Source organism: Paralichthys olivaceus, chromosome 5 (genome assembly GCF_024713975.1).
Source record: "Paralichthys olivaceus isolate ysfri-2021 chromosome 5, ASM2471397v2, whole genome shotgun sequence".
Lineage (NCBI taxonomy): Eukaryota > Metazoa > Chordata > Actinopteri > Pleuronectiformes > Paralichthyidae > Paralichthys > Paralichthys olivaceus.
Window position 1 is genome coordinate 108,877 of NC_091097.1, and position 25,007 is coordinate 133,883.

The 25,007-nt window shown below is 43.1% G+C and overlaps 1 protein-coding gene across 2 annotated transcripts; it reads right to left on the reverse strand.

Moving 5' to 3' along the window:
• Nucleotides 1-423: 423 nt before the first annotated feature.
• arhgap27l (Rho GTPase activating protein 27, like) lies at nt 424-23,914 on the reverse strand. 2 transcript variants are annotated; one of them, XM_069525431.1, is made up of 22 exons: nt 23,783-23,914; nt 17,408-17,533; nt 15,598-16,556; nt 13,699-13,902; nt 12,939-13,082; nt 12,354-12,509; nt 11,164-11,223; nt 10,986-11,069; nt 10,821-10,904; nt 10,640-10,720; nt 10,381-10,446; nt 8,450-8,517; nt 8,182-8,269; nt 7,680-7,781; nt 7,449-7,547; nt 6,852-6,924; nt 6,569-6,685; nt 6,398-6,496; nt 5,650-5,727; nt 5,274-5,408; nt 3,933-4,038; nt 424-2,971 (listed from the first exon to the last, which is right to left on the reverse strand). In XM_069525431.1, exons 2-22 carry the CDS (start codon nt 17,433-17,435, stop codon nt 2,794-2,796), a joined length of 3,009 nt encoding a protein of 1,002 aa, XP_069381532.1. In that variant the 5' UTR covers nt 17,436-17,533; nt 23,783-23,914; the 3' UTR covers nt 424-2,793. The 2 variants fall into 2 exon arrangements, with proteins under 2 accessions (XP_069381532.1, XP_069381533.1); XM_069525432.1 differs by lacking the exon at nt 10,381-10,446.
• Between the last annotated feature and the right edge of the window lie 1,093 nt (nt 23,915-25,007).

Consider the following 25,007-nt stretch of genomic DNA (forward strand, 5'->3'; position numbering starts at 1 on the left):
TCTGCAACATCATTCCTTCTATTCAATATAATTCTATTCAATAAAATTATTTTCTATTTGATGTCATTACTGTACTATACAACTCTATTCTATACAGTTATATTCTATTCAATCCTATTCTATATTATTCTATTCTATATGTGTCTATTCAATTCTATTCTATACTATTCTATATTGTTCGATAAAGTTCTATTCTATACGTGTCTATTCAATTCTATTCTATGCTATTCTATATTGTTCGATAAAGTTCTATTCTATACGTGTCTATTCAATTCTATTCTAGGCTATTCTATATTATTTGATAAAGTTCTATTCTATTCTACTTTATTCTATACAGAGTTTCCACACAGAAGGAGATTGAACATGAATTAATCTTCAGCAGTTGAATATTGAGATGAATGAATATTTACATCAGACGTAATCAAACATTTGTTCTGCATCTTTAATACATATTAACTCAACACTATCATACAGCATTATGCAGATGTGTCGTCACAGCACATTCATCCTTAAATGTTTCATTAGAACCCGGTGGCTCTGTGTATATTCCCTCATGGAAACAACCTGGGTCCTCAGAACTTTCCAAAAGCCCTCATTTAGATTTACAGAAACACTTTAACACACTGGTGAGACGATGGATGTCACTTTTTTCAGTGTCAGTCTTGTCCAGATAAATCCAGGGTACATTTAGCCTAGCTTAGCACAAAGACAGGAAGCAGTTTGTACATTTTCAGGTTAAACCGTGATAACATAATATCTCGTCATGTGAGGACTCTCAAAAAAACCACACTGTCACATCTAGAGTAACATTTTTTATCCAGTGTTTAAAACAATGAAAATTTTATGTAAAAAATATTAATTTATTTTACCAGAACTCGTGAGTTGTTATTTCACTGAGACTCCATATATTGTCCATATTTTGACTGAAAGAACCGATTTTTCACTTTGGATAGAAGATTCTTAAGAATGAATCAATGTAATGTTTGTCACAGTGTGAGGTGAAGGAAAAATACTCATCATGGGCTTTGGTAATTTCATTATTGTTCCAGACTTCATTATAATCATGGTGACAGCACAAGATGAACTTTTATGATTTCAATTTTTGTTGTCTTATAATATGTTAATTATTCCATCTGAAATAACATCTTAGGAGATGAGAATCACTTTTCTTCTGAACATTATAAACTGGAAACAAATTCTTCTGGATTATTTCACCTCATGAATTCATCATCACAATAATTGAAATCAAACTCATCATGCACAGGATGTCATTTCAAAACTGTGGAAAATGTTTAACTTTGAACTATTGTCATTGCAACTGGCAGACCAGAGTCCACCTCCTGTCAGTGATGACATTTTCCAAAAATCAGATGTCAGATTAAAAATAAAGATGGAGAAGAAACAAGACTTCTGACGTCCAGCTGATGAGATGTTCCCGGGGGAAACTGTTTGATGGTATCCATGGATACATAGCATCACACATGAAAACACCTGTTCATGTTCACAATGAGAGAAAATTCAGGTCTTTATCTGAGAGAGATGTTTCTTTGTTTAAAGCTCATGAGACATTTCAATCAATGGAGACAAAACACAACCAGGAGACAGTTTGACAGTTTTTTCTTCAAATCTCTGTCCAGGGTTCATCCAAGTTCATGTAAACAGAACTTTTTAAAGGCAGAGGATGAGAGTTTGTGTCTCAAGTTCTGAAGCTTCATATTTGTTCATAGTTTCATTTGATCTGTTAGTTTTAGTTTCACATTCATTTAGGGACTAAAGAATTTTGTCTGACATATGCACATCCTGTCGTCATCACCTACGTGGGCGTCATCTCCCTATACTTGACTCTGATTGGTTTGAAGACGAGTCTGACGTGAGTGTGTTGTCAGGTGGGGGGGGCAGTAGTCTTTCTGTTTGAATGGAGAAAATGAATAAAGCTTCATTAAGTTGCCATGGTAGCATTGTGATGGTATTACTAGCAGCATCAGCACCTTCCGGCACAGTACTCTATAGTACTACAGTGCCGCAGTACTACAGTAGTCCACTGAACCACAGTACTACAGTATTACAGTACTCCACCAAATAAACGTCCTTGTGGTTCAAACATTATATTGTCGGAGGTGAAGACTGTAGCTGCTTCTTAATCTTTTTCTTCTTCTATTGTTTAATGCTGTCTCTACTTCCTGTGATTGGTCCAAAAGTCAAAATTATCCCAAAAAGTGTTTTCACTCTGCAAACGAACAGAACCATGGTTCAGTTTGATCTGTCGCTTCTCATGAAGGTTTCACAACAATACAAGGTTCTAGATGTTTCCTCTGAAATTGTTACTGTGCAGTGGTTAAGCAACATGTCCCATGTTTCAGGTTCTGTAAAAAAAGAGGAGAGGGTGTTCTACAAGTTCTACAAAGTTCTAGAAAAATGTGGATCTTTTGTTTTAAAGTGAGATATTTGTAGTTTTTAATTAGCCGTTTGGTCTTTGAACGAGAAGCAAAGCTGGTTCCAAACTGATGCAGGGTCTTATCAGGTTGTACCTGTATTATGTAAGTCACAGAGCTTTGAGAGGGTCAGAATGTGGCAGCATGATCTTGATAGAGCAAGATGATGATGTTTATGTACACAGAGTTTTCTAGAAGAGTCTGACTTTGCTTAGAAAGGCACCATGTGACAGGAGGTGTTGAGGCACAAAGTAAAAGGAGCTTCTCTGTCACTTCAGAAGATTATTGGCATTTCTCAATGTGCTCTGGCGCCCCCAAGAGGTTATCTAATGGTTCTTGGAAATTCAACAGGAGGATCCTCCTACGTCTGGGAGAAGATGAACTGGAACTCATTGAGCATGAGCTCCACAATCTGGCTCTGGAAAACCATGTGGATCGTCATGTTGGGCGACTCAGTCTGAGGGCGGAGCAACGTGGGTCCAAACACAATGGCAACACTTTGAACCGACATCCTGTTGCAGTCTTTGTGCTCGGTCACCCTGGAGAGAGAGGTTCAGTGTAAGTTCTGAGATCATCACATCACGCCCATGACATCACACCCTTAGTGTTATTGTGGAACAATGTTAGTGGACTGACGATTCACAGATTTTAAATTGATGACGTGAACAAGTGTTAGAAAACCGTCCATATTTCAACCATGTAAAACATCTGTTCAATCAAAACCACTGTGAAAATAGTCAATTTATCACTTTATGATCGTTTGTCTTCACTGATCAGAGCAGTTTCAGTCACATATATTTCATTTACACTCATTATGGTCACTGTGACCTTTGAGCTCTGAAATCTAAGAAGTTCATCTGTGAGTCCAAGTGAACATTTCGACCACATTTAAAGAAATTCCCTCAAGGTTTTCTTGGGATATCATGTTCATAAGAATGAGATGGACAAACTGAAAACATGATGCCTCTGGTGGAAGGGTGTCACTGGTGCTGAGTCTTAATAAAACAAATCTTCCTCCTCTCATTTGTTTCTCATGTCTGGCTCTAATAATTGTGCAGTTAGTGAACTACACATAGAACAAATGAAGACAGTCATCAGTAAACTAAAATCAACATTGGTTAGATACAAAAAGGATCTGTTTAAAAATTACCCAAACGCAACATGGACAAATGAGTTCAAGAGAGAATAAAAAAAAGAAACTTGAGATTTACTGAATAAAAACATGATTTCTTCAGCTAATGTGAGTCTAAAACAACACGAGAGAGAAGAATACATCTTTGTGCTAAACATTCCACATTTGTTGGATCAGACATTTTTCAGGGTGACATGGTGTCTCGTCTGATCCTGGATTAACAGTTTTTGTGAAATTAAACTGAGACACTTAAAGCTGAAGGTGCTGTGAGGCCTCAGACGTGAAACTGCTTGATAAACATTTATTATAAACATGAGAATGAAACCAGTCCTGCTTCTCTGCCTGGTTCGGCTTCAGGCTGAACTCACTTGCGCAGGTGTTTGAACAGCAGCTCCATGGTGTCATGATTTGGCAAAGGCAGCGATCGAACCAGGTCCTTCATGTAGGACACTCTCAGATTGTGGTCTGCAACTTCTGCATGGAAACAAACACAGAACTGTGTTCACATGACGACAGGTTCAACTCAGCAGCTGTAGCTAACAAGTAAGTAAAGTAAAGTAAGGTGCTGCAGGCCAAACTCCAGATGATCGTTACTCATGATGTGGTCTCAGTGAACGAAGCTGAAAACACTTTTTTGTCAATGAGATGTTTTCACACAGGAACTGACATGTTCCTGAAATGTTCCTCACATGTTCTGCAGGTTCTGTATGTGAGAACAAATGTAAAACATGTGTAAAATGTCAGAGTGAGTCCATGTGTGAAAACATTTGGAACCTTCCCAGTGAGCGAGTGGGCGTGTCTCTGAGGTGACAGACGTGAAACTGGAAGGACACAAATTTCTCAGGATGAAGAGGATGACCCGTACACGTAGAAGACGTCAACTTTGAAAGACGAGGAGATTCCAGATGTTTTGGTGTTTTGGTGATAAGGGCCGACGCCGGTGTGGACGAGCTGTAAACAATTTATACATCAGGTCCCGCCTCCTGCTGCTCTATAGGCTCCACCCCTCTAATTTTTGGTTTTGTAGTTATTGTTTTTTGATCAGGCTCTTAACCTGAGAAGACTCCCTACACCTGACTGTTGCTCTCTGCATATGTACTTGGAGGAACAGGGCTGCCCCTCTCGAAATGTAATTACATTTCTTCTGAACTGAGTTTGTGTCTGGAGATGTGAGGAGTCATAAATCTTCAAGAACCTGCAGAACTTGTTCCGTGCGTTTCAAGACCAAATGTTTGTCCGTTGACAAAACTATCAATTAAATGTTTGCTACAAACGGACAGATGTTGAAGTCTTCTTCTTCTTCTCCATTGTTCAGTTTATTGGCAGATGGCAACCAATGTCAAGGTGCATTCCTGCCATCTACTGTATCTTCTTCCCACTCTACAATTCTCCACGTGTCAAACCCAAGTCATTATTGACTTAAATATAAAAACTAGAATCACCTCCTTGTGCTTATTTGTCTCAACCAATCAGAGCAGTTTCTATCTATGAGGTCGTTGACCTTTGAGAGACATCATGTTCAGAGGGATGGATGGACAACCGGAAAATGTTATACCTCTGGCCAGCCACTAGGTGTGTCCGGTGCAGAGGAAGAAAAATACAATTTGTGTCCCTGTGAATGATTTTAACAAATAGCCTCAATTTTCTGTGGTTTAAAGGTTTGTGTCACATTTGCATTGTGTATAATGTGTGGTGTATGCAGTACTGACGGATGGCAGCGATGAACTTGTCGAAGCAGCTGAAGGGAAACAGCGGCTCTGGAAGCTCTCTCAAGAAAAGTTTCAGAGCTCCGGTGATCACGTGGATCTCCTGCCACAGTCCGTCATCCAGGTCCAGCTGCTCCTCTGCAGAGACGAGAACAAACGGATTCAACTCCTCACTCTAAAACTTTCTACTTCAGGATAATCTTCAACGAGGAGTTTGGATGAATCAAAGGAAAAACATGAGTGAAATATAACTGATTACTGGTGATTTATTTACAAAGACACAACTCATATCATCAGAAATGAAGACGCCTCCTAGTGGTTAATGTTCAGACAAGTCAGCACGATGCATCATGGGAAACAACAGACTGACATTTATTACCATGATCAGCTTTATGTCGTAATTTCTGGATCACAGCCAAGTTTCCACTGACTCTGTAGATACCATCAACGTCCAGACCTGACACACACACACACACACACAGAGACAAACACACACACACACACACACACACACACACACACAGACACACAGAGACAAACACACACACACACAGACAAACACACACACACAGACACACAGAGACAAACACACACACACACAGACAAACACACACACACAGACACACACACACACACACATACACACACAGAGAGACAAACACACACACACACACACACACACAGACACACACACACACACAGAAACACACACACAGACACACACACACACACACACACATACACACACAGAGAGACAAACACACACACACACAGAAACACACACACAGACACACAGACAAACACACACACACACACAGACACACACACACACACACACACACAGACAAACACACACACACACACACACACACACACACACACAAACACACACACAGAGAAACACACAGACACACAGAGAGAGACACACACACACACAGAGAGACACACACACACACACACACACACACACAGAGAAACACACACACACACACACACAGAGAGACACACACACACACAGAGAGACACACAGGTTTACTGAGTAAATATCTTGTGACATGTAAATGTTTATGTTTGTCTATGTGTGTGTGTGTGTGTGTGTGTGTGTGTGAGTGTGTGAGTGTGTGCACCTCTCCGCTCTACCGCTCTGATACACTTCTGTACAAATGTGGGGATGGTTGTGTGCTCTCTGTGACACAGTGTGTCCAGGTGACATCCGAACACATTATCTGAACCAGAGAGAGAACGTTACAGACAAACAGTACGTGATGGAACATGTGTTCTATATGTTTGTTTAACACCTCTGATGTATCCTTTCTCTTTGACGCTTTGCAGCGTCGGCCGCCGCTGGAGGAAGCGTCTGAGTTTGGTCCGAACTCGTCTCTGCTCCGAGTCGACACCTGACGAACCCCTGGTGGCTGAAATCAAGAAAAACACCCAGGGTCAATATCAATGAATCTGATTGGTTGATGAACATTTGAATTGTCTTGGACGTTTGTTGTTTTGTTTGTTTCCTGTTGTCGTGACAAGATTATTTTTCTGTTGATCAAATTCTCAAAAAGTTTGAAAGTGAAGTCAACTCACACGTCCTCCTGCGCTCTTTGTCCTCTCTGTCCGACGCTGTGTCGTCCTCGTCCTCCGTCACCACATCGATATCCTGAATCAGATCAGATCCTAGATGTCATTACACCACTTCTTCTGTGAGTGTTAGGATATATTGTGTTTGTGTTCTGTTGTGTCTGACGCTCATCCTCCGTCACAACATTGCGTTCCTGATAAAATGTTGTTGTGTTTTGTCGGTTTCTGTTGTGTAGTGTGTGTGTGTCTTCCTGTGGTATCTGCGTGTTGTGTAGTGTGTGTGTCTGTCTGTGTGTTATCTTTGTGGTGTCGTTTCATGTCTGTGTGTCATGTGGTGTCGTCGTGTGTTGTGTACCAGTTGTCTGTGTGTCGTGTGTGTTGTCTCATTTCATGTCCGTGTGTCGTAGTCTGTGTGTCGTGTATGTGTCGTCTGTGTGTTGTGTATGTGTCGTTTGTGTGTCATCCGTGTGTTGTCTCTGTGCCGTGTGTGTGTTGTCTCATTTCATGTCCATGTGTCGTAGTCTGTGTGTCGTGAATGTGTTGTGTATGTGTCGTCTGTGTGTTGTGTATGTGTCGTTTGTGTGTCATCTGTGTGTTGTGTACCAGTTGTCTGACGGCGTCCTGGATGACTTTGAGCCAGTCACTGATGATGCTCTCGGTGTCGTACTGCATCAGGAACTCACAACCCTGTCGAGTCTTCAGCTTTAAACAAACACAAACAAAAACCACAAACACTATGGTCATGCTGATGTAACTATGGTAACAGAGACACAGAGCGTCTGGGACAAACTGTGACCATGGTAATGAATATGTGGCGGTCCAACAGATGGTAACCTCTAGAACGTTCTTCTTTGAGGACTTGTCTTTGGCGGCCCAGCTGACTGAAGAACCTCTCAGGTCCACCGTGTACTCTGGAACAATCTGTGACGCTTTACTCTGGAAAACAGAACGTCGGCTTAGTTGATACATTTAAAACAATATATTTATGTCTCATCATTATCCCTTTGAAAAAGGTTTGTTAACAAAAGCGCAATGAATCCTGGGATAGGTCGGCCCTGAGGTGGATCCAGCCTTTGGAAACTTCGTTGCTCAGAGATGAACAGACAAATCTTCAGGAGTTTTCAATACATGACATATGAGAACCTGAAGAGGGCGTCAGATCAATTATGACCCCCTGCCTCAGAGTCTATAAGGGTCATGGGAAGTTCAGGAGTTGTACATGTGAACCTAATGCATCATGTGACTCATAAAGTGACATCATCGCTGCTGAATCTCAAACCTGCATGATGACATGTGTGAAATCCAGTGAGTGTTCAGGTGTGAAACTGGTTCTTACAGCGTTCCCAGTCGGAGCAGACTTGGGGTCTCTGTGGAAGGTGAGGATCCCACCATGCAGTACGGTCCAGGACTGACTCCAGTTCTTCCTGTCCAACAACAAGACAGTCAGCTGCAAACTAAATATCACCCTGATGTTAAAGTAGATCTAAAGAGAAGTAAATAACATTTCTAAATCTGCTTTCAACCATAAAATCCTTCCTGCAGTTCTACAGAGTGAAGACGTCACAGACAGACTGAGGCTCAGAGTTCTGCTCTTCTGTTCTCACCTGATCCTTTTGCCGTTATCGACTACTTTGGTCTTATTGATGATTCCTGCTTTCTCCAGCAGATGGCCCTATAGACACATGACAGGTCAGTGTTGAAATGAGACTTCAGAGTGTGTGTGTATGTGTGTGTGTGTGTGGATCCCAAGTGAAGTCAGTAATTGTTCTCTAGTATACCTAGAATCTCCCAGGACCCCTTCAGTAATATACATACAAAACAAGTCTCTAGGACAGCTTTCTTCCACCTGCACAATATTAGGAACATTAGAACATCCTGTCTCAGAAGGAAGCTGAGAAACTCGTCCATTTGTTTTCTAGACTAGATTAACTCTTTATTTTCAGGACGTCACAGGAAGTCTGAGAAAAGTCTCCAGTTGGTCCAAAGTGCTGCAGCAGAGTGCTGACAGGAAGTAGAAGGAGAGATCTTATTACTCCTGTCTTCTCTACATCGGCTCCCTGTAAAATCCAGAATATCAAGATCCTGCTCCTCACATTTAAACCTTAACAATCAAACCTTCATACGTCAAAGAGCTGATAACACCATGTCATCCAGAAAGATCAGTTCACTACCAAAACACAGGTTCTCCTGTGGTTCTAGAGTCAGTAAGAGGAGAACAGGAGGTAGAACCTTCAGCTACCAGGCTCCTCTCCTGTGGAACCAGCTCCCACTCTGGGTTCTAGAGTCTGTAAGAGCAGAACAGGAGGTAGAACCTTCAGCTACCAGGCTCCTCTCCTGTGGAACCAGCTCCCACTCTGGGTTCTAGAGTCAGACACCATCTCTACATTTAAAGTTAAAATGTTCCTCTTTGATAAAGTCTATAGTTCTGGATCAGGTCCTGAACCATCACTTAGTTATGCTGCTATAGGTCTAGACTGCTGGGGGAACTCCCATCATGCACTGAGGGAGAACTCCCATTATTCACTGAGCACTTCTATCTCTCTCTCTGCTTCCACATTTATCTATTTTTCTACATGTCACTTACTTTGTGGTTTCTTCCTTCCATAGCCTCTCTCTCTTTTGGAATCTTGTGTTGACCAGTATATCCTCCCCTTAAAAACACAAACCTTTCCAGGACCCACATATAATCCTCATGGAGCCTTAGAATCTAGTGGTGGACTAGTAAAACCTCCTCAGTGACCCGACAAAGGGCCCATGTACCCTCCAAACCAAGATCCTCCACATGGACGCCCTAAAACCACGATCCACCGAAATTTAATACTAAAGTCTCCTAAAGAACTCAAATAAGCTCCTCTAGTTGCCTTTCAGAGACCAGGAGAAACTCCCTAGATCCTACGTAGACTTTATGAAGTGCTTTGTCTGCTGAAAACAGATCGACTGTCAGACTCAAAGTCTGAATTATTCATTCTTGTTCTTGATTTTGTCAGTCCTGATCCAAGATGTTGACGTCAGTATGTGGTCTCTGCAGTATCTGGTTTGAGGTTCCTGCAGTTTTCGAGTTCTATCGACAGGATCACAGTTGGTTCCTGATCTGATCCTGTCTGAGGTCTTTACATCAGTCAGTTGTAGGATCCCTGAATCCAGCATTGTTTGGTCTCAAGAGTTAGATAACATTTTAAAGCTCAAACCAGAATCAGATTCCACCACTAACTTCTTCAGATTTGAAGAGATAACATTCTGACCTGCTGGTGGCACCAAAGGAAAAGACAGAGGATCAACAAGGTCAGTGTCTGAACCAAGATTCATGAGAATTCATTTTGAAAACCACGCTGGTAGCATAGCAACAACCATTCAACTATGATCTATGAATAATAAGTGGACGAGACTAGTTTCTCAGAACATTCCACCAGGAGAACCACCAGCATGAGAACCAACAGGAGAACCGCCACAGTCAACCTTTGTCTCAGAATAGTTTTGACAGAGACAACCCCACAGACACCCAGCACCCAGTGGCCAATCAGGGCCCAGGACCTACATGCAGCTGGTGGGAGTCTGTGCTCCGAATGGACAGATTCCTCTTCAGTCTGTGCCTATCAGAGAACTTGATGAGGAAGAACAGGATGACATCACAAGGTGTTAATGACACAATAAATGAATAAATGAGACAGGTGTGGAGACAGGTGTGGAGACAGGTGTGGAGACAGGTGTGAGACAGGTGTGGAGACAGGTGTGAGACAGATGTGGAGACAGGTGTGAGACAGGTGTGAGACAGGTGTGGAGACAGGTGTGATTACTTGTGAACTGTCGGGTGAAAGTCTTCTATTCGACACCTCAGTGACGTCAGAGATGTTTCTCCTGTGACCGAGAGCAAACGTCTGAAACACATCAAGCAAAACACAAATTCAGTCATTGATGAAATTATTGATTCAGTCAATGATTCGCCAGTTTGTTATTTTCTACATTTGAGTCACTCACGTCTTCGGCCACACTGTGTCTCCAGCTGCTGACCTGCAGAGTCGTTCCCTCCTCAGAAACTCCATTTCCCGTCCTCCTTGGGGGCTGAAACCATCAATGAATCATTGGATTCATCAGAGAAAGATCCAGAGCGTGACCTGATCGATCTATTGATTGATTGATTACCTCCTGCAGCTTCCACTCCGAGGAGTTTCCAACTTTCAACTCCATCTGAACCCTAGGAATTAGACCCGCGGGCTGCTGAGGATTCTTGAAAAAAATTGACAAACTACAGATGAAATGTGTGTGTGAGTGTGTGTCTGTGGGTGTGTGTGTGCGTGTGTGTGTGTGTGTGTGCGTGTACCGTTGTAAACGCAGTGTCGTTAGCTCCCTCTAAAGGATAATCTTCCTCTGGCAGTGGAGGCTGAAGTTTAATGAAAGAAACAAGAGAGTTTGTTCTTTGGTTCAAAGGAAATAAAGTTTACGTCACATCTAAACTTCCTTCAGAAACGCTGCCCTCTTGTGGTGATGAAATAATTTGCAGTCAGAGTCTGCGTATCAAGGTCCCACCCATACATGCTCTTGGCCAATTCTGAGTCAGCCTCAGTTGTCAATCATCACGTCTCAGCCTGTTTTTATATCATCAAATAACTGATTCAAACCAAACTGATCAGAAACATGAACAAACATCAGAGAGAGAAGAACGAGCTGAAATGACAGAAACATCTTTGACAAACATTTATTTCACCAGTCTGGTTTCAAGGCTGTGACTGCCCTAATGCTGTCTCTGTGCAACTTCACACTGCTAGCAGCCTCTCTCTCCTCTGTCCTCATCCTTCTAGACCTTCCTGCTGCATTTGACACAGTGAACCACCACATCCTTATTTCCTCCCTTCAGGATCTGGGTGTCTGCACACCAACTGAAAAAAATTTACCTTGACAAGACCAAACTTCTTTTCCTTCCCGTCTCTCCCCTACTATTACTTTAAGCAATTCTGTGGTAGCCCCCACCCAGACTGCTCAGAACCTGGGTGTGACACTCCACAGTCAACTGACCCTTACTGCCAACATTACTGCAACAACCCGCTCGTGTAGATACATGCTGCACAACAGGAGAACACGTCCCCTTCTCTCTCCGAAGGTTCTGGTCCAGGCTCTGGTCATCTCACGTCTAGACTACTGCACCTTCCTCCTGGCTGGTCTACCTGCTAGTGCTATCCGACCGCTGCAGCTCGTCCAGAATGCAGCAGCTCGACTGAAGTTCACTCACACTCCTCGGCTCTCTTCACTGATTACTTACTGGTTATTAGTGGCTGCATCCGTTTCTTGTAAGTTGCTCTGGATAAAAGTGTCAGCTAAATCAAATGTAATGTAATGTTTTTTGACGTCTACTTTAATTTTTTTGTTTAGTCCATGTCCCATCTGCTAACATGGAGAAGGTTTATGACCTATACTGCAGCCAGCCACCAGAGGGCAATAGAGAGGATTAGATAGAGTGGTCTGCTCGAACTTTATTGTTATTAGTTTTATTCTGGCGTCTTATCGGCATCATACCGGGCTGTCGTCATGCTTCCTGTTGCTTGGCGACCACAGGGGGGAGGAGGGGGAGAGTGGCTCAGGTGCAGTCCAGGATGTGGCTCGTGTGGTTAGGTTGAAGTAGTAAAATCTCCCAGAGGCTTCGTCCAGTAGCTGCTCCCAACAACAAGAACCCTGAGAGAAACCATCTTAGTAGAGAGGACACAGCTCTGCTCACCTCAACTGACTTGACTTCAGCTATCTAGACATAACTAAACCTCACTAGACTTCTCTTCAACTAACTAGACTTCTCTTCAGCTAACTAAACCTATCTAGACTTTAATTCATCTATCTAGACTTCTCTTTAAATAACTAGAGTTTACTTCACCTCACTAGACTTCTCTTCAGCTAACTAAACCTATCTAGACTTTAATTCATCTATCTAGACTTCTCTTCAACTAACTAGATTGTACTTTACCTATCTAGACTCTACATCACCTAACTAGACTTCTCTTTAACTAACTAAACTTTACTTCGCCTAACTAGATCTAACTAGACATTCACTAACACCCATGGAACCAGTAGTGATTGATATCCACTCTACGAATGAACAGGTGACTGTACCTGAGAGGAAGCGGGGGAGAGCAGCTGTGAAGGGGAGGCCAGTGCAGCAGGGGGTGCTGTGGAGCTGTTGGGGTCGGTCCAGGTCGTTTGTCTCGTCACAGGATGGAAATAAAACATCTTCCCGCTGTCGTTGTCCGTGTGAACCTGAGCAAAGAAACCAATCAGCTACTGCGGCATTCAGGTGCAATCGCGTTACAATGTCAATATACCTGAGTATAATGACAATAAAAATCTTTGAATTTGAATATTTCTACTGTGTTTAAGTTTATTTGTTAATATTGAAAAAAAACTTCTGATAAATGTATTTTAGTCTTTATTTTTCAGAAATTGAAAACAATTTACTTCTTTCCATTTTCTCTCTTTTAAACGTTCCCGTGACCAGACACTAAACGTCATACTATTAAAAATGACCTGAAGCTAAAACTGTGTGAGTTGTGTTGAAGTGTCTTTCAGCAAAGCAGCGAAGTGTCACCTGCGCTGTAACTGGACCTGAACAGCTCAGGTGACATGTGATGAAACTTTAATCACCTCAATTCAACTGAAAGTTAAAGTGTGAAATCAAATCTGATGAGCGATGTTAAAGGTTCAGGATGAAGAGGAAGGAAAATATGAACCACATGACTTCCTCATAAAACAAGATAAAACACGGTCAGATACAAAAACTATGAGAATTAACCACACACTGATACGTAAAATCAAATATTTTAATCGAATTAAAAAAAAGTATTAGTGTCTTAACCACAGACTGAGGTCGCCTCACCTGCCACTCATCCTGCGGGCTAATGGGGGAGGCGGGTCTTATTATGTCAGAGGAAGAGACTGAAGAAGAAGGGGTGTGGCCTGTGGGAAAGGGGGCGGGCTCGGTTGGAGGTGGTGGAATAAGGAGGTCGTGAGAGTCGTGAGATGTTTTCTTCACAGAGATGTTTGCATAGATGGGTGAGTTATGGCTGAGCGAGCTGTGGTCCTGTGAAGAGAGAGAGCTACAGTTACGGGTTCAGTGCAAAGGATTTAATGACATCTAGTGGTGAAGTTACATGTTACAACAAACCCTCACAGAAGCTATAGTGGCCTCAGCTGACGCACAGACATGTCTGCTCTGTAGAAACAAGTCGTACTATGAGGAGGAGGAGCCTGATGAAGATATATCAACTCACTCTAAGTTTACAAGGACACAATGATGCTCAGTGTCAGCTGATCAAACGCAGATGACATCAACGTGATAAAATAATTTTACATCTGTGATGACTCAGGCGAAATTCAAACTGAGCCATGTGACTTCAGGTTGTCCCTGAACATCACACAGGACAGACCACATTACACCATGATCAGGTGTCTTCTCAGAATATTTGACAGAGGTCAGAGGTCAAACCCAACAGTTCTACAACTAAAACAGAATTCCTGTCCCCTCAGCTGACCACAGATCAGCGTTTCATGCTGATGGTTGAGTTCAGGACCTGTGGACTTACCCATAATGCCTCTGTGATATTATGGTCAGGAAGTTATTGTGTCAAACTGAGACTGAAGCTGCGTCATGTTGTCTCCCTGAAGATCCCTTTGTAGCCCCACCCCTTATTACCTGTCGGGCTGGAGACTTAAATGATCACAAAACCTGCTTCAATATTCACAAACAAACACACACACACACACACACACACACACACACACACACACCGTTTGGGGGGACAGGTGTCAATGTCTCAAAGCTCTCACACTTCATTCATTCACTTCACTTTATCTGAAACTGCCACTAATCAATGGTTTCTGTGACTGGTGACCAACTGTAAAACTTAAAAAAAACCTATCATTCTTATTGTTTTTGTTATTTCATTCGTTTTCCAAATGGATTTTTTACAGTGCACGGAGAGAAGCTGAAACATGAGACATGACCGAGTCTGGGCCAAACCAGTCAGACCAGTTCACACATGTCTCTCAATAGTTGTGAGGACACTCATTGACATAATACATTCCCTAACCCTAAACCTAACTCTAACCCAAACCTAGTTTTAACCCTAACACCAAAACCTCCAACAGCCCTTTCAGTTTGTGAGGACTAGACAAATGTCCTCACAGCAATGGTATTTAACCAAATATGGCCTCATAACTATAGATAGACATACATACAGCGCATACAGACACACACACATAGGTGTCAGATAGTCTTGTCCTGCAGGGGTCGCTGCAGCATTGTCCTCTCACAGTTTCCTGTCCTACCAAGAATACATCCTGCCAGCTGTGACATCACTACATCCTGCTGACCTCATCACATCCTGCTGTGACATCAGCAGGCAAACACATAGCTGCTGTTCTGAGACGGGCAAATTAGACGAGATTAAAACAAGATCTGCTGATGACCATGTGAACAAATTTACCAGCTTGCTTTGTTTGCATGGAGATTATTTTTGTAGTTTGAACTCTGGTATCACTATGTCACCATGTCTAACCCTATCATTTGTCTCCACCAACCAGAAACCAATAGATAACAGGGCCACAGTGAAGTTAACCTTTGACCTTTCAGATAAGTCTAATCAGAGCAGACTGCCTCAGGAAAAAAAAAAAAAACTTTAAACAATCAGAGCCTGTAGAACCTTAAGGTTGGACTGTCCAACACCAGAGTCTAACATCCTGTCCTGTTTAAGATCTAGCATCTCAGGGGTCTTACCTGTGTGGGAGGTGGGGCAGGTGCAAGTTCAGGTCCAGGTCCAGGACTCACTTTTTTTCCAACCAGAGACTCCAGGTCCAGGTTTAGGTCTTGGATGGACTCGTAAATGTGGTTTGAATCTTGCACCTTCAGTAAATCCTCCTCCTCCTTGCTGCTCTCCTCCACGCTCATCTCGTCCTCTGCCGCCTCCTCCTCTGGCTCCACCAGGGCATCCTGGTTGTCAGGGAAACTTTCAGACAGTGAAGATGTGCTTTGAATATTGTTATTGGGGGGGACTACGGGGACCACAGGGACCACTGGCATCTCTACCGGTATGGGTTGGCTCTGGGGTCGTGATACAGAGAGCGGGTCTGCTGGACTGAAGGTGGGAACTCGAGGTTTGACAGAGTCCTTGTGGTCATCCAGGCACCCCAGCAGGTGGGGCTGTTTTTTGTTCAGACCACCATCTGTGATGTATGTATTCCTGCTGGTTGTTGCAATCGCAGTCTCTGCAGGACCAGCAGGAGGGTTGCTGGTCTGAACCAGGTGCGGCAGTTCATGAAAGTCCAACGGGACACCAAATGTCGACATGCGGTTCTCTGTCTTACGGTACCCAGTAGATACATCTAGTTTGAGTCGGATCGTCACCTCATCCCCTTGTTTGATTCTGTTCCCATCAGGTTCCTCTAGAGTCTTTGGAACAGGAATGGGCACTGGGACTGGTGCAGCCACAGGAACCAACACTGGCTCAGGATTGGTTGGATCATCAAAATCCAAGGGGGAGGGGAAATCTGCTGGCAGCTCCTTGACGTACTTGGCAGGAATGTAAAAGGGCTTAGAGCTGCTGTCACGCCGAACTTGCCACCAGTGGTCATTGGTCTTTGCTAGCAGTACATATCGCTCATTGGGTTTGATGGAGACCAACAACCCGTCCCGACCCTGGTACTCATACTCAAACTCTACAAGGACCAGACCTAGCCCTGAAAAAAAATTGTCCAGATCAGAGGATCAGAATAATGAAGAACAGTGTGAATCAATAGGCATTAATGCTAATGCTAACTCATGCTGGTGCTGCTAACATTACTATGCTACTTTAAATACTACTAACATTACTATTTTATCTGGACTATTACTATCTGGACTCTTGTAAAAAACATGGCTGCCTCCGTAGAGAGGGTCCTTTCCTGAAGAAAATCTAAAGTATTTATTTATAAAGGGCCATTTCTGGGGTAAAGAAAACTACAATTTGTACAATTTAGATGAAACAAAAACATCATGAGGATTATTCTATATTAAATTTCTGCCAATAGATTCCTTTCACCTGAATCTTACACACTGCACCTTTAAAGGTTTATTTTCTATATAAGGTTAGACTGTAATGTTATGAAAAGAACGCCTCAACCTTTAAAGGTCCAGTGCGTAAGATTTAGGTGAAAGGGATCTATTGGCAGAAATTGAATATGACATAATCCTGGTGATGTTTTAACCAGTGTGTTTAATCTTAATTGTACATTTGTTTTCTTTACCCTAGAATGGGCCCTTTATATTTAAATACTTTATATTTACATGGAGGGGACTCTCTCTACGGAGACTGCCATGTTTTTTACATTAGTCCAGACTGAACAAACTAAAACCTTTAGAGTTTTTATGACAACTGAAGCTGACACAGGTTCTTTTTCATGTTTGGAAGGAGAGGGGGAGGGGTGAGGGGTGTTCAGCTGCAACATGACACTTCAACACTAGATGTCACTAAATTCTACACACTGAACCTTTAACTAACATCACTACTGTTGTGTCTAAAAGTTTAAAAAACAATTTTAAAAGAACTAACCTCTGCCAAGCACAGAGGTCGCTGCCATGGTAATGACCTTTGGCTCCTCAGACCACACCCCCTCAGGTAGTTGGGCAGGTGACTCTGACGACGAGGGGTCAAAGGTCACACCTCATCAGGAGCCCCCTTAAAGAGAGTACATTGTGATCAGGGCGGATTCATTAGAAGATGTTGCGGTGGTGAAGAAGACAGGAATCAAACATTCACAGTATCAGTGAAGCTGATGACATGAACACAAGTTAACACTATCTGACTGGAGACAGGATTTAATAAACCTGAGTTGATTAATCCAGACTATAGCCTTGTGTCAGTGACATTGTGACAACTGAGCTGATGTGAACCAGAACATTTATCCGTCCACATTCTGGAATGGACACAAGTTCACTTCGGCTGGTATCCGTCCCAACACTGACCAACAACTCAAAGGTTCAATCCTGGTTATGGCATGGAAGTGTACGTTAGTATTGTTTGTTGTGTCATCTACGTTCTGCTGGGCAAACAACATCTACAGCCGGCACAAACTTCTCAAGATCAGTTTTAGTAACGAGAGAAGCGTAACAACAGATTTTCTCCGTTTCCACGACATCCAGGCAGACATGGCTAGGAGTCCCGGCTCCCCATTGATTGACATCCCCATGAGCAGGCGACGGAGACGGTGAAGGGAGAGGAAGCAAAAGTGAGGCTGCAGGGCTACGGAGGCAGCCCGCTAAACCATCGCTTCCCAGTATTTTCCTCACCAATGCCAGATCCCTAGTCAACAAAACCAATGAACTGAGGCTACAGAGTGTGTCCCCGTCTCTCCACAGCCATCAGCCCCTGTACTGGCTCACACCATCGTCAAGTTTGCTGACGACACCACAGTAGTGGGGCTCATTTCTGGGGAGGATGAGTCCGCCTACAGCAGTGTTTCTCAAACTTTTTCAGACCAAGGACCACTTAACCCATAAAAAAACACTCACGCCCACCTTACTCAAAATCGCCCCAAAATGTATTGTAATGGACTGATAGTTTCGTGTTGTTCCCTGTTGTCACTGTTATCGTGTTGTGTTCAGCTGTTTAGTGTCGTTGTTGCTGAAGCACTGTGTTTTCCCACATCATTGAATGGGCACGTGGCCGTTTGGAGCAATGGTGGGGTGGGATGGCATGGCTGGTTCCCCATTGGCCGGTTGTCAACAGGTTGGGACGTGAATGAGGAAGTGTTGGGGGTGAGGTTCAGAATGTTCTTTTGGCGTGGTCATGGCCGACAGTAATCTGTTTAAGTTATAGAAAATAAAGTGGAGATAAAGAGAACTGACGTCTCGTCTGTCACACCAGAACGCTACAGTATGTAGTCGATGTGGTATTTTTGTTTCACCTTTGCGGTGGATTTTTCATGTTCATGTCGAGTTTGCGGCTGGGTCTGCTTTGACGACGCCTCTGGCGTTACACCATCATCCTGGGACCCGATCCATTTTAAATTCGAAGCTATATTTTTTATTTTATTTTACATACTAGTTGATTTGCAGGCAGTTTGAGAAACATTGACATTAAAACAGTGACATTTAAAATTTGAAACATGATTTGTTACTTGTCCCCTTGCAGACCACTAGGGGTTGCTCACGGACCACCAGTGGTCCACGGACCACACTTTGAGAAAGGCTGGTCTACAGGGATGAGGTGGAGCAACTGTCAGCGTGGTGTCGAAACAACAACCTGCTCCTGAACACAACTAAGACCAAGGAGCTTGTTGTCGACTTCAGGAAAAAGACACACAAAATCCGGCCACTACACATCAACGAGGTCTGTGTGGAGAGGGTCTTGGACTTCCAATTCCTTGGGGTAAACATCAGCGATGACCTGATCCTTGGACTGCACACTGCGGAGCTGGTGAAGAAGGCCCAGAAGAGACTCTACTGTCTGAGGGTTCTCAGGAGGAACAACATCTCTGAGAAACTTCTGGTGTCCTTCTATCGCTGCACAGTAGAGAGCGTCCTGACCTACTGTCTCTGTGCATCAGTCTCCAGCTACACAGCAGCACAGAGGAAAGAGCTCCAGAGGGTCATACGTGCTGCCCAGCGGATACTTGGAGGTCTTCTTCTGCCACTTGAAGAACTACACAGCTCCCGTTGCCTCAAGAACGCTGCAAGGATCCTTCAGGACCCCTCACACCACGGACATGGACTGTTTGAACGTCTGCCTGCTTCAGATCCATAAAAGCAGGACAAACAGACTAAGAAATAGTTTTTACCCATCAGCCGTTACATTACTAAATGCTGCTAGATAATCTACCTAAATCATCACCATGTGAAATACAATCCAACGTGCAATACATCATGTGCAATATTTGTGATAAATCGGTCCAAGGACAGAACCTCTGCTGCTATAGGTCTAGACTGCTGGGGGAACTCCCATCATGCACTGAACACTTCTCTCCTTCTCTCTGTCTCTCTGCCCCCCCAACTCATTTGTTTATTTTAATACATGCCAATAACTAAACAATAAAATAACAAGTTTCTATTCCTCCCATAGTCTCTCTCTCCTCTCTCTCCCCGTCCTCAGAATCAGAAATCAGCAGAGATGGTGTCTGACTCTAGAACCCAGAGTGGGAGCTGGTTCCACAGGAGAGGAGCCTGGTAGCTGAAGGTTCTACCTCCTGTTCTCCTCTTACAGACTCTAGAACCACAGGAGAACCTGTGTTTTGGTAGTGAAATGATCTTTCTGGATGACATGGTGTTATCAGGTCTTTGACGTATGAAGGGTTTGATTGTTAAGGTTTTAAATGTGAGGAGCAGGATCTTGATATTCTGGATTTTACAGGGAGCTGATGTAGAGAAGACAGGAGTAATAAGATCTCCCCTTCTACTTCCTGTCAGCACTCTGCTGCAGCACTTTGGACCAACTGGAGACTTTTCACAGACTTCCTGTGACGTCCTGAAAATAAAGAGTCACAGTAATCTAGTCTAGAGAACAAATGCGTGGACTAGTTTCTCAGCAGGAGACAGGATGTTTCTAATGTTCTTAATATTGTGCAGGTGGAAGAAAGCTGTCCTAGAGACTTGTTTTATGTGTTGGTCAAATGTCCTGGTCAAACATAACTCAAGGTTCCTCACAGTGGAGCTGGAGGACAAACTGACACCAAGGTGACTCTGTTCAGACAGTGATTCTCTGAGATGTTGAGGGTCAATTACAACGACCTCAGTCTGAATTAGAAGTAAGAAGTTCTGGCTCATCCAGGCCTTGATGTTCTTGAGACGTTCCTGAAGTTGAACTAAGTGATTAGATTCATCAGGCTTCATAGAAATGTACAGCTGGGTGTCGTCTGCGTAACAATGGAAGAGTCTGTGGAGCTTTCTCATGATGTTGTCTAAGGGAGCATATAGTATAAGGTGAAGAGTATCGGTCCAAGGACAGAACCTTGTGGAACTCCATGACTAACTTGCATGTGCATGGGGGGGGGGGGTTATTGTTGACGTTAACAAAACAAACGTATTTATCTGTTTCACTCGTAAAGTCAGAATAAATAAGAGTCAGTGAGAACACAGAACCCGAAAGAGGAATGAGAGTTATGTGTTTCTCCTTCATGTCAGAACAAGTCAGACTGATCCCGACTCGTCTTTTCACAGAAGGTTAAAGACTTTCTCTACATGTGAAAGATCTTGACACAACTCCAGCAGTGGAGGGACGTCCTGTATCACAAGAGTAACTTCAAACTCATGCTTATGGGGCTAAATTCAAGACAAAATTTTACAAAATAAAACATGTTTTACAAAAATACTACCATTCATGTACAAACAATGTGGTTTACAAATAGTAAACTTCATTAACAAAACACACCTGACAAACAAATACACTACTTGTTTCTAATAAATGATGCAAACAAATAGCATTTAATAATTCTCCCTCCAGGCCACAACAGCAGGTGGCTGTTGTTAAGTCCAATTCAGTTTCCACAGATCTAACAGAGGCAGATACATTTTATATCCTGATATCACCAAGCAGGAGCAATCTCCTGTATCGTTCCTTCTCACAGTGTGGTTGAATGACTCTGTTGCTGAAGTTGCTCTCCACTGTTTTCTGAAGGGGATAAGCAGCATTCTCCCCAACACTTTTAGACACGACCTCGAGCTAAAGCTGGAGGACTGGCCACAGAGTTTACCTGTAGTTTTCCCAGACGCATTCGCAACAGCAACAAATCCTCCGCAGTATATGTTGCTGTTTTGATAGTCAGCCAGGGGGTGGCGCAAGTGGGAAGAGCAGGAGGCAGGGGGCGCGGGACATGATGTTAAAATCCAGCTGCGGAAACTGCAGTGTTTATGTACATATCCAAGATGGCGGGAGACAACATCACTTACTCAGCATTGAGGTATTTGGGATTATCAGAAAAATCCACCAAGAGTTGAAAGCGAGATACAGGTGAGCAGAAAGAGCAAAGAGCAGCTACACGTCGTGCACGGAGATGAAGACCAGAGGAAGAAAGCTGCAGCATTGTGGTTCCTCGTCCAGCAGCACAGTGAGAAGCCATATGGAAGCACAAGAGACGGAGCAGGGACATGTTCTGGTCAATTGTCTACGTGTACGGCTCCTCTTATTCATCCTAAGATATTTGTATTCATCACGTTCGTCACGTGTTAGAAACCTCATCAACACTTCTACTCGCTCACTGTGAAGTTTCCAGACATTTTACTAGGAGGCCAGAAATTGACAAAAGGACAAACAGTCACATGTTCAGTGGTAAAGCTGATACATGTTGTCCAGGAGCCTCTGAGCAAGGCATCTCACACACACACACACACACACACACACACACACACACACACACACACACACACACACACACACACACACACACACACACTAATACCTCCTATATGAGAACACTCATTGACAATGCATAGCCAATGAGTGTTGGCAATGCATTGTCTGTAACTGAAGGTTAGTCACAAAAATGTGCTCACTCTCTAAGTGGTCTTCACAAAGATAGATGTACAAGTACACACACACACACACACACACACACACAATAGCAGGAGGCAGATCTCCGACCTTTCTATTTACAAAGGGAAGTGTCTGCTCTTCCTGTCTGCTGCAAAACACCCCCCACAAGGCTGTGTGGACTCCACCCCTCAGTGACATCACAGTGTGTGTGTGTTTCCTGTCTTTGTGTGTCTGTTCTGAATATTTCTCCCACACTGATCTATCACCTATAACTGATCAATAACTATGATCTGATAATGTCCACTGCTGCTTGAGTCGTCAGAGGTGGAACCTGAAGTTTCTGATCAGATGACAAACACTGACTGAAACAATATTAGTGACTGGCCCTTTAAGAGTGGCTCTGAGTCACACACATCTGATCCAGGTGTGTTTCAGGTGTGTTGCAGATCTGATATGCTGGAATGCTGCCCCCCCCCCTCTCTTTCTCTCTCTGTTTTTCTCTGCCACACCCACACCACCAGGCTGGTATGTAACACACACACACACACACACACACACACAAACACACACACTGTTCGGCCGCAGGACTGAAGTGTGTGAAAAAATAAACTGAACTGTCAATCATCAAACCGAGGTCAGGCGCCTGTGGCAGGACACGCCCCATCGACCAATCAGAAGAGAGGAAGAGTTTAAAGGAGAGGCTGCCTCTGCTGCCCACAGGGTGTCGAATGACATCATAAACCCAACAGCCACTGTTTTTCAACAAGAGTGTTCAAAAAAACCACAGAGGAACATTCAGAGAACGCACAGCAAATCCTCCTCTGCCATTGGCTGTCAGCCGACGGTCAGCATCAAAGATCTTGTTCCCGTGCTCATTAAACTGCAGGTTACCATGGGAATAGTCCTGATGCTTCATGCTCTTTAGCAGAAAAGTCCCTCAAGTAATCCTGGAACCTCCTCAGAGACCATCAGGAACCCAAAGACCTTCAACCTCCATGATCTCCTCCTGACCTACATTCAATCTACACAATCAGTTTTTGTGAAAAGAGTCTGAATCGTGTTTCTTTAAAGTGTGTGTACAGAATGCGTCTTTAAATTCTGTAGGGCACTGATTGTACAGATGTTGTAATGTGCTCTTCATAGTACAGTGTTTGTAGTTCACAAGGAAATAAATACTTGTTGTGTGTCCATACAAAGTTCTGGAACCAGTGTAAACCAAACTACTGCTGTAAGAAAAGTTTTAAACTTTTATCCTTATTCGTTATTTAACATTTTTCAGACTTTTCAACACACGAAACCTGCGAGAGTTAATTTCTGTAGAGCTAAACGCATTCAAGCCAACAACACACAACAGACTTTCACCCTATATGATTATAGAGTCCCCACCCATACTGTGGGTTTAACGAACAGAGAACTCAGTTTCTAAAGTTAAAAGAAAGTTTGAAGACAAAAGAGTTTTACCTGCAGTGAAGTCCAGATCCACTCATCCTGTTTTTTCTGTTCTGGTCCTGAAGGGGTGAGTCCAAGTCACACAAACAGGTTCCTCCTCTCTCTGGCTCCGCCCATCTGTGACCTACCAGTCCCATCTTGTTGCACCAAGCCCCCCCCCCTCCCCCCCCCCCCCCTCTTACACCCTGATTGGTTCACACCTGCTGGTCAACAGCGCCCTCTGGCCGCACCCTTCAGGTGGTGCATCTTTTGGATCAAGTGATATCCAAACTTTATAGTATTGGATGAATGAAGCGAGAATAATTTATCTCCATCTGCAAAATAAAAATGAATGAAAATACAAAGAAATCTCTCACATCACAAATAAAACTATTATATGAATACATTTATTTATAAATGAAGACAATATCAAAATACATTAAAATAAAAGGAAAGAACCGTTGACTCTGACACTGCTTCTTTACAGAACTTTCACTGAATGTATTCATGAAGATTTTTCTCCTGATCATTGATCCTTGCATTGTTCGATAGATAGATTTATTTGTCCCTTTGGAAATCCAGCATGTGCCAAAAACCCCAGGCAGTGAAGCAGAAGGTTGGACTGCTCTCCACAGAGGATGGAACAGTTCACTGTCTCAGTTTGCGCATGAAGTAAAAACGCTGCAAATACGTTCCTATAGTTAGCGTCTGTTTGAATTCCAGGGCAATTTGGCATCTATTATTGTTCCTAAGTCTATATAGTCCTCTACAACTTCAATAGCTTCTCCAGGTATACTCAGTATCAACAGTGCAGCTGCCAGTCTTAAAGTCAAAAATAATTTCTTTACTTTTCGTGTTGTTCAAATGTGAAAAAACTGGACCAATCAGATTCACTCACACTCTGTAGTTAGTTTCATCATCATCTTGAATCAAGTCCAGGATTTCTGTGTCATCAGCAAACTTAATAGTAACTTGATCAGATGTGTGGTTTCTGCATTCATTTGTGTGGAGAGTAAATAAACCTGGGGAGATAGCACTCCCTTGTGGATCCCCAGTATTAGTGGTGATAGAAGAAGACCCAACCCAATTAACTAACTGGATCCTGCTCAGAACCATTGTGGTCACAACGTTTTCACAACCAGGTGGCGCACTGAGGCCTGGACGCCTTCTCCAGTTTGGACACTGGGATTTTTGTAGAGACAAGAGTTAATCATCTGTCAAAAATTAAAATATTGGATGAATAAATAATACATAAAAA

What these genes read in the sequence shown, in the direction of transcription:
- arhgap27l (XM_069525431.1), bottom strand. Translation starts at nt 17,435, where the DNA reads ATGGCAGCGACCTCTGTGCTTGGCAGAG. An exon ending in GACCTCTGTGCTTGGCAGAG is followed by an intron (nt 16,557 to 17,407) that starts GTTAGTTCTTTT and finishes ATTTTTTTTCAG; the next exon opens with GGCTAGGTCTGGTCCTTGTA. An exon ending in ACGACACTGCGTTTACAACG is followed by an intron (nt 11,070 to 11,163) that starts GTACACGCACAC and finishes ATTTTTTTCAAG; the next exon opens with AATCCTCAGCAGCCCGCGGG.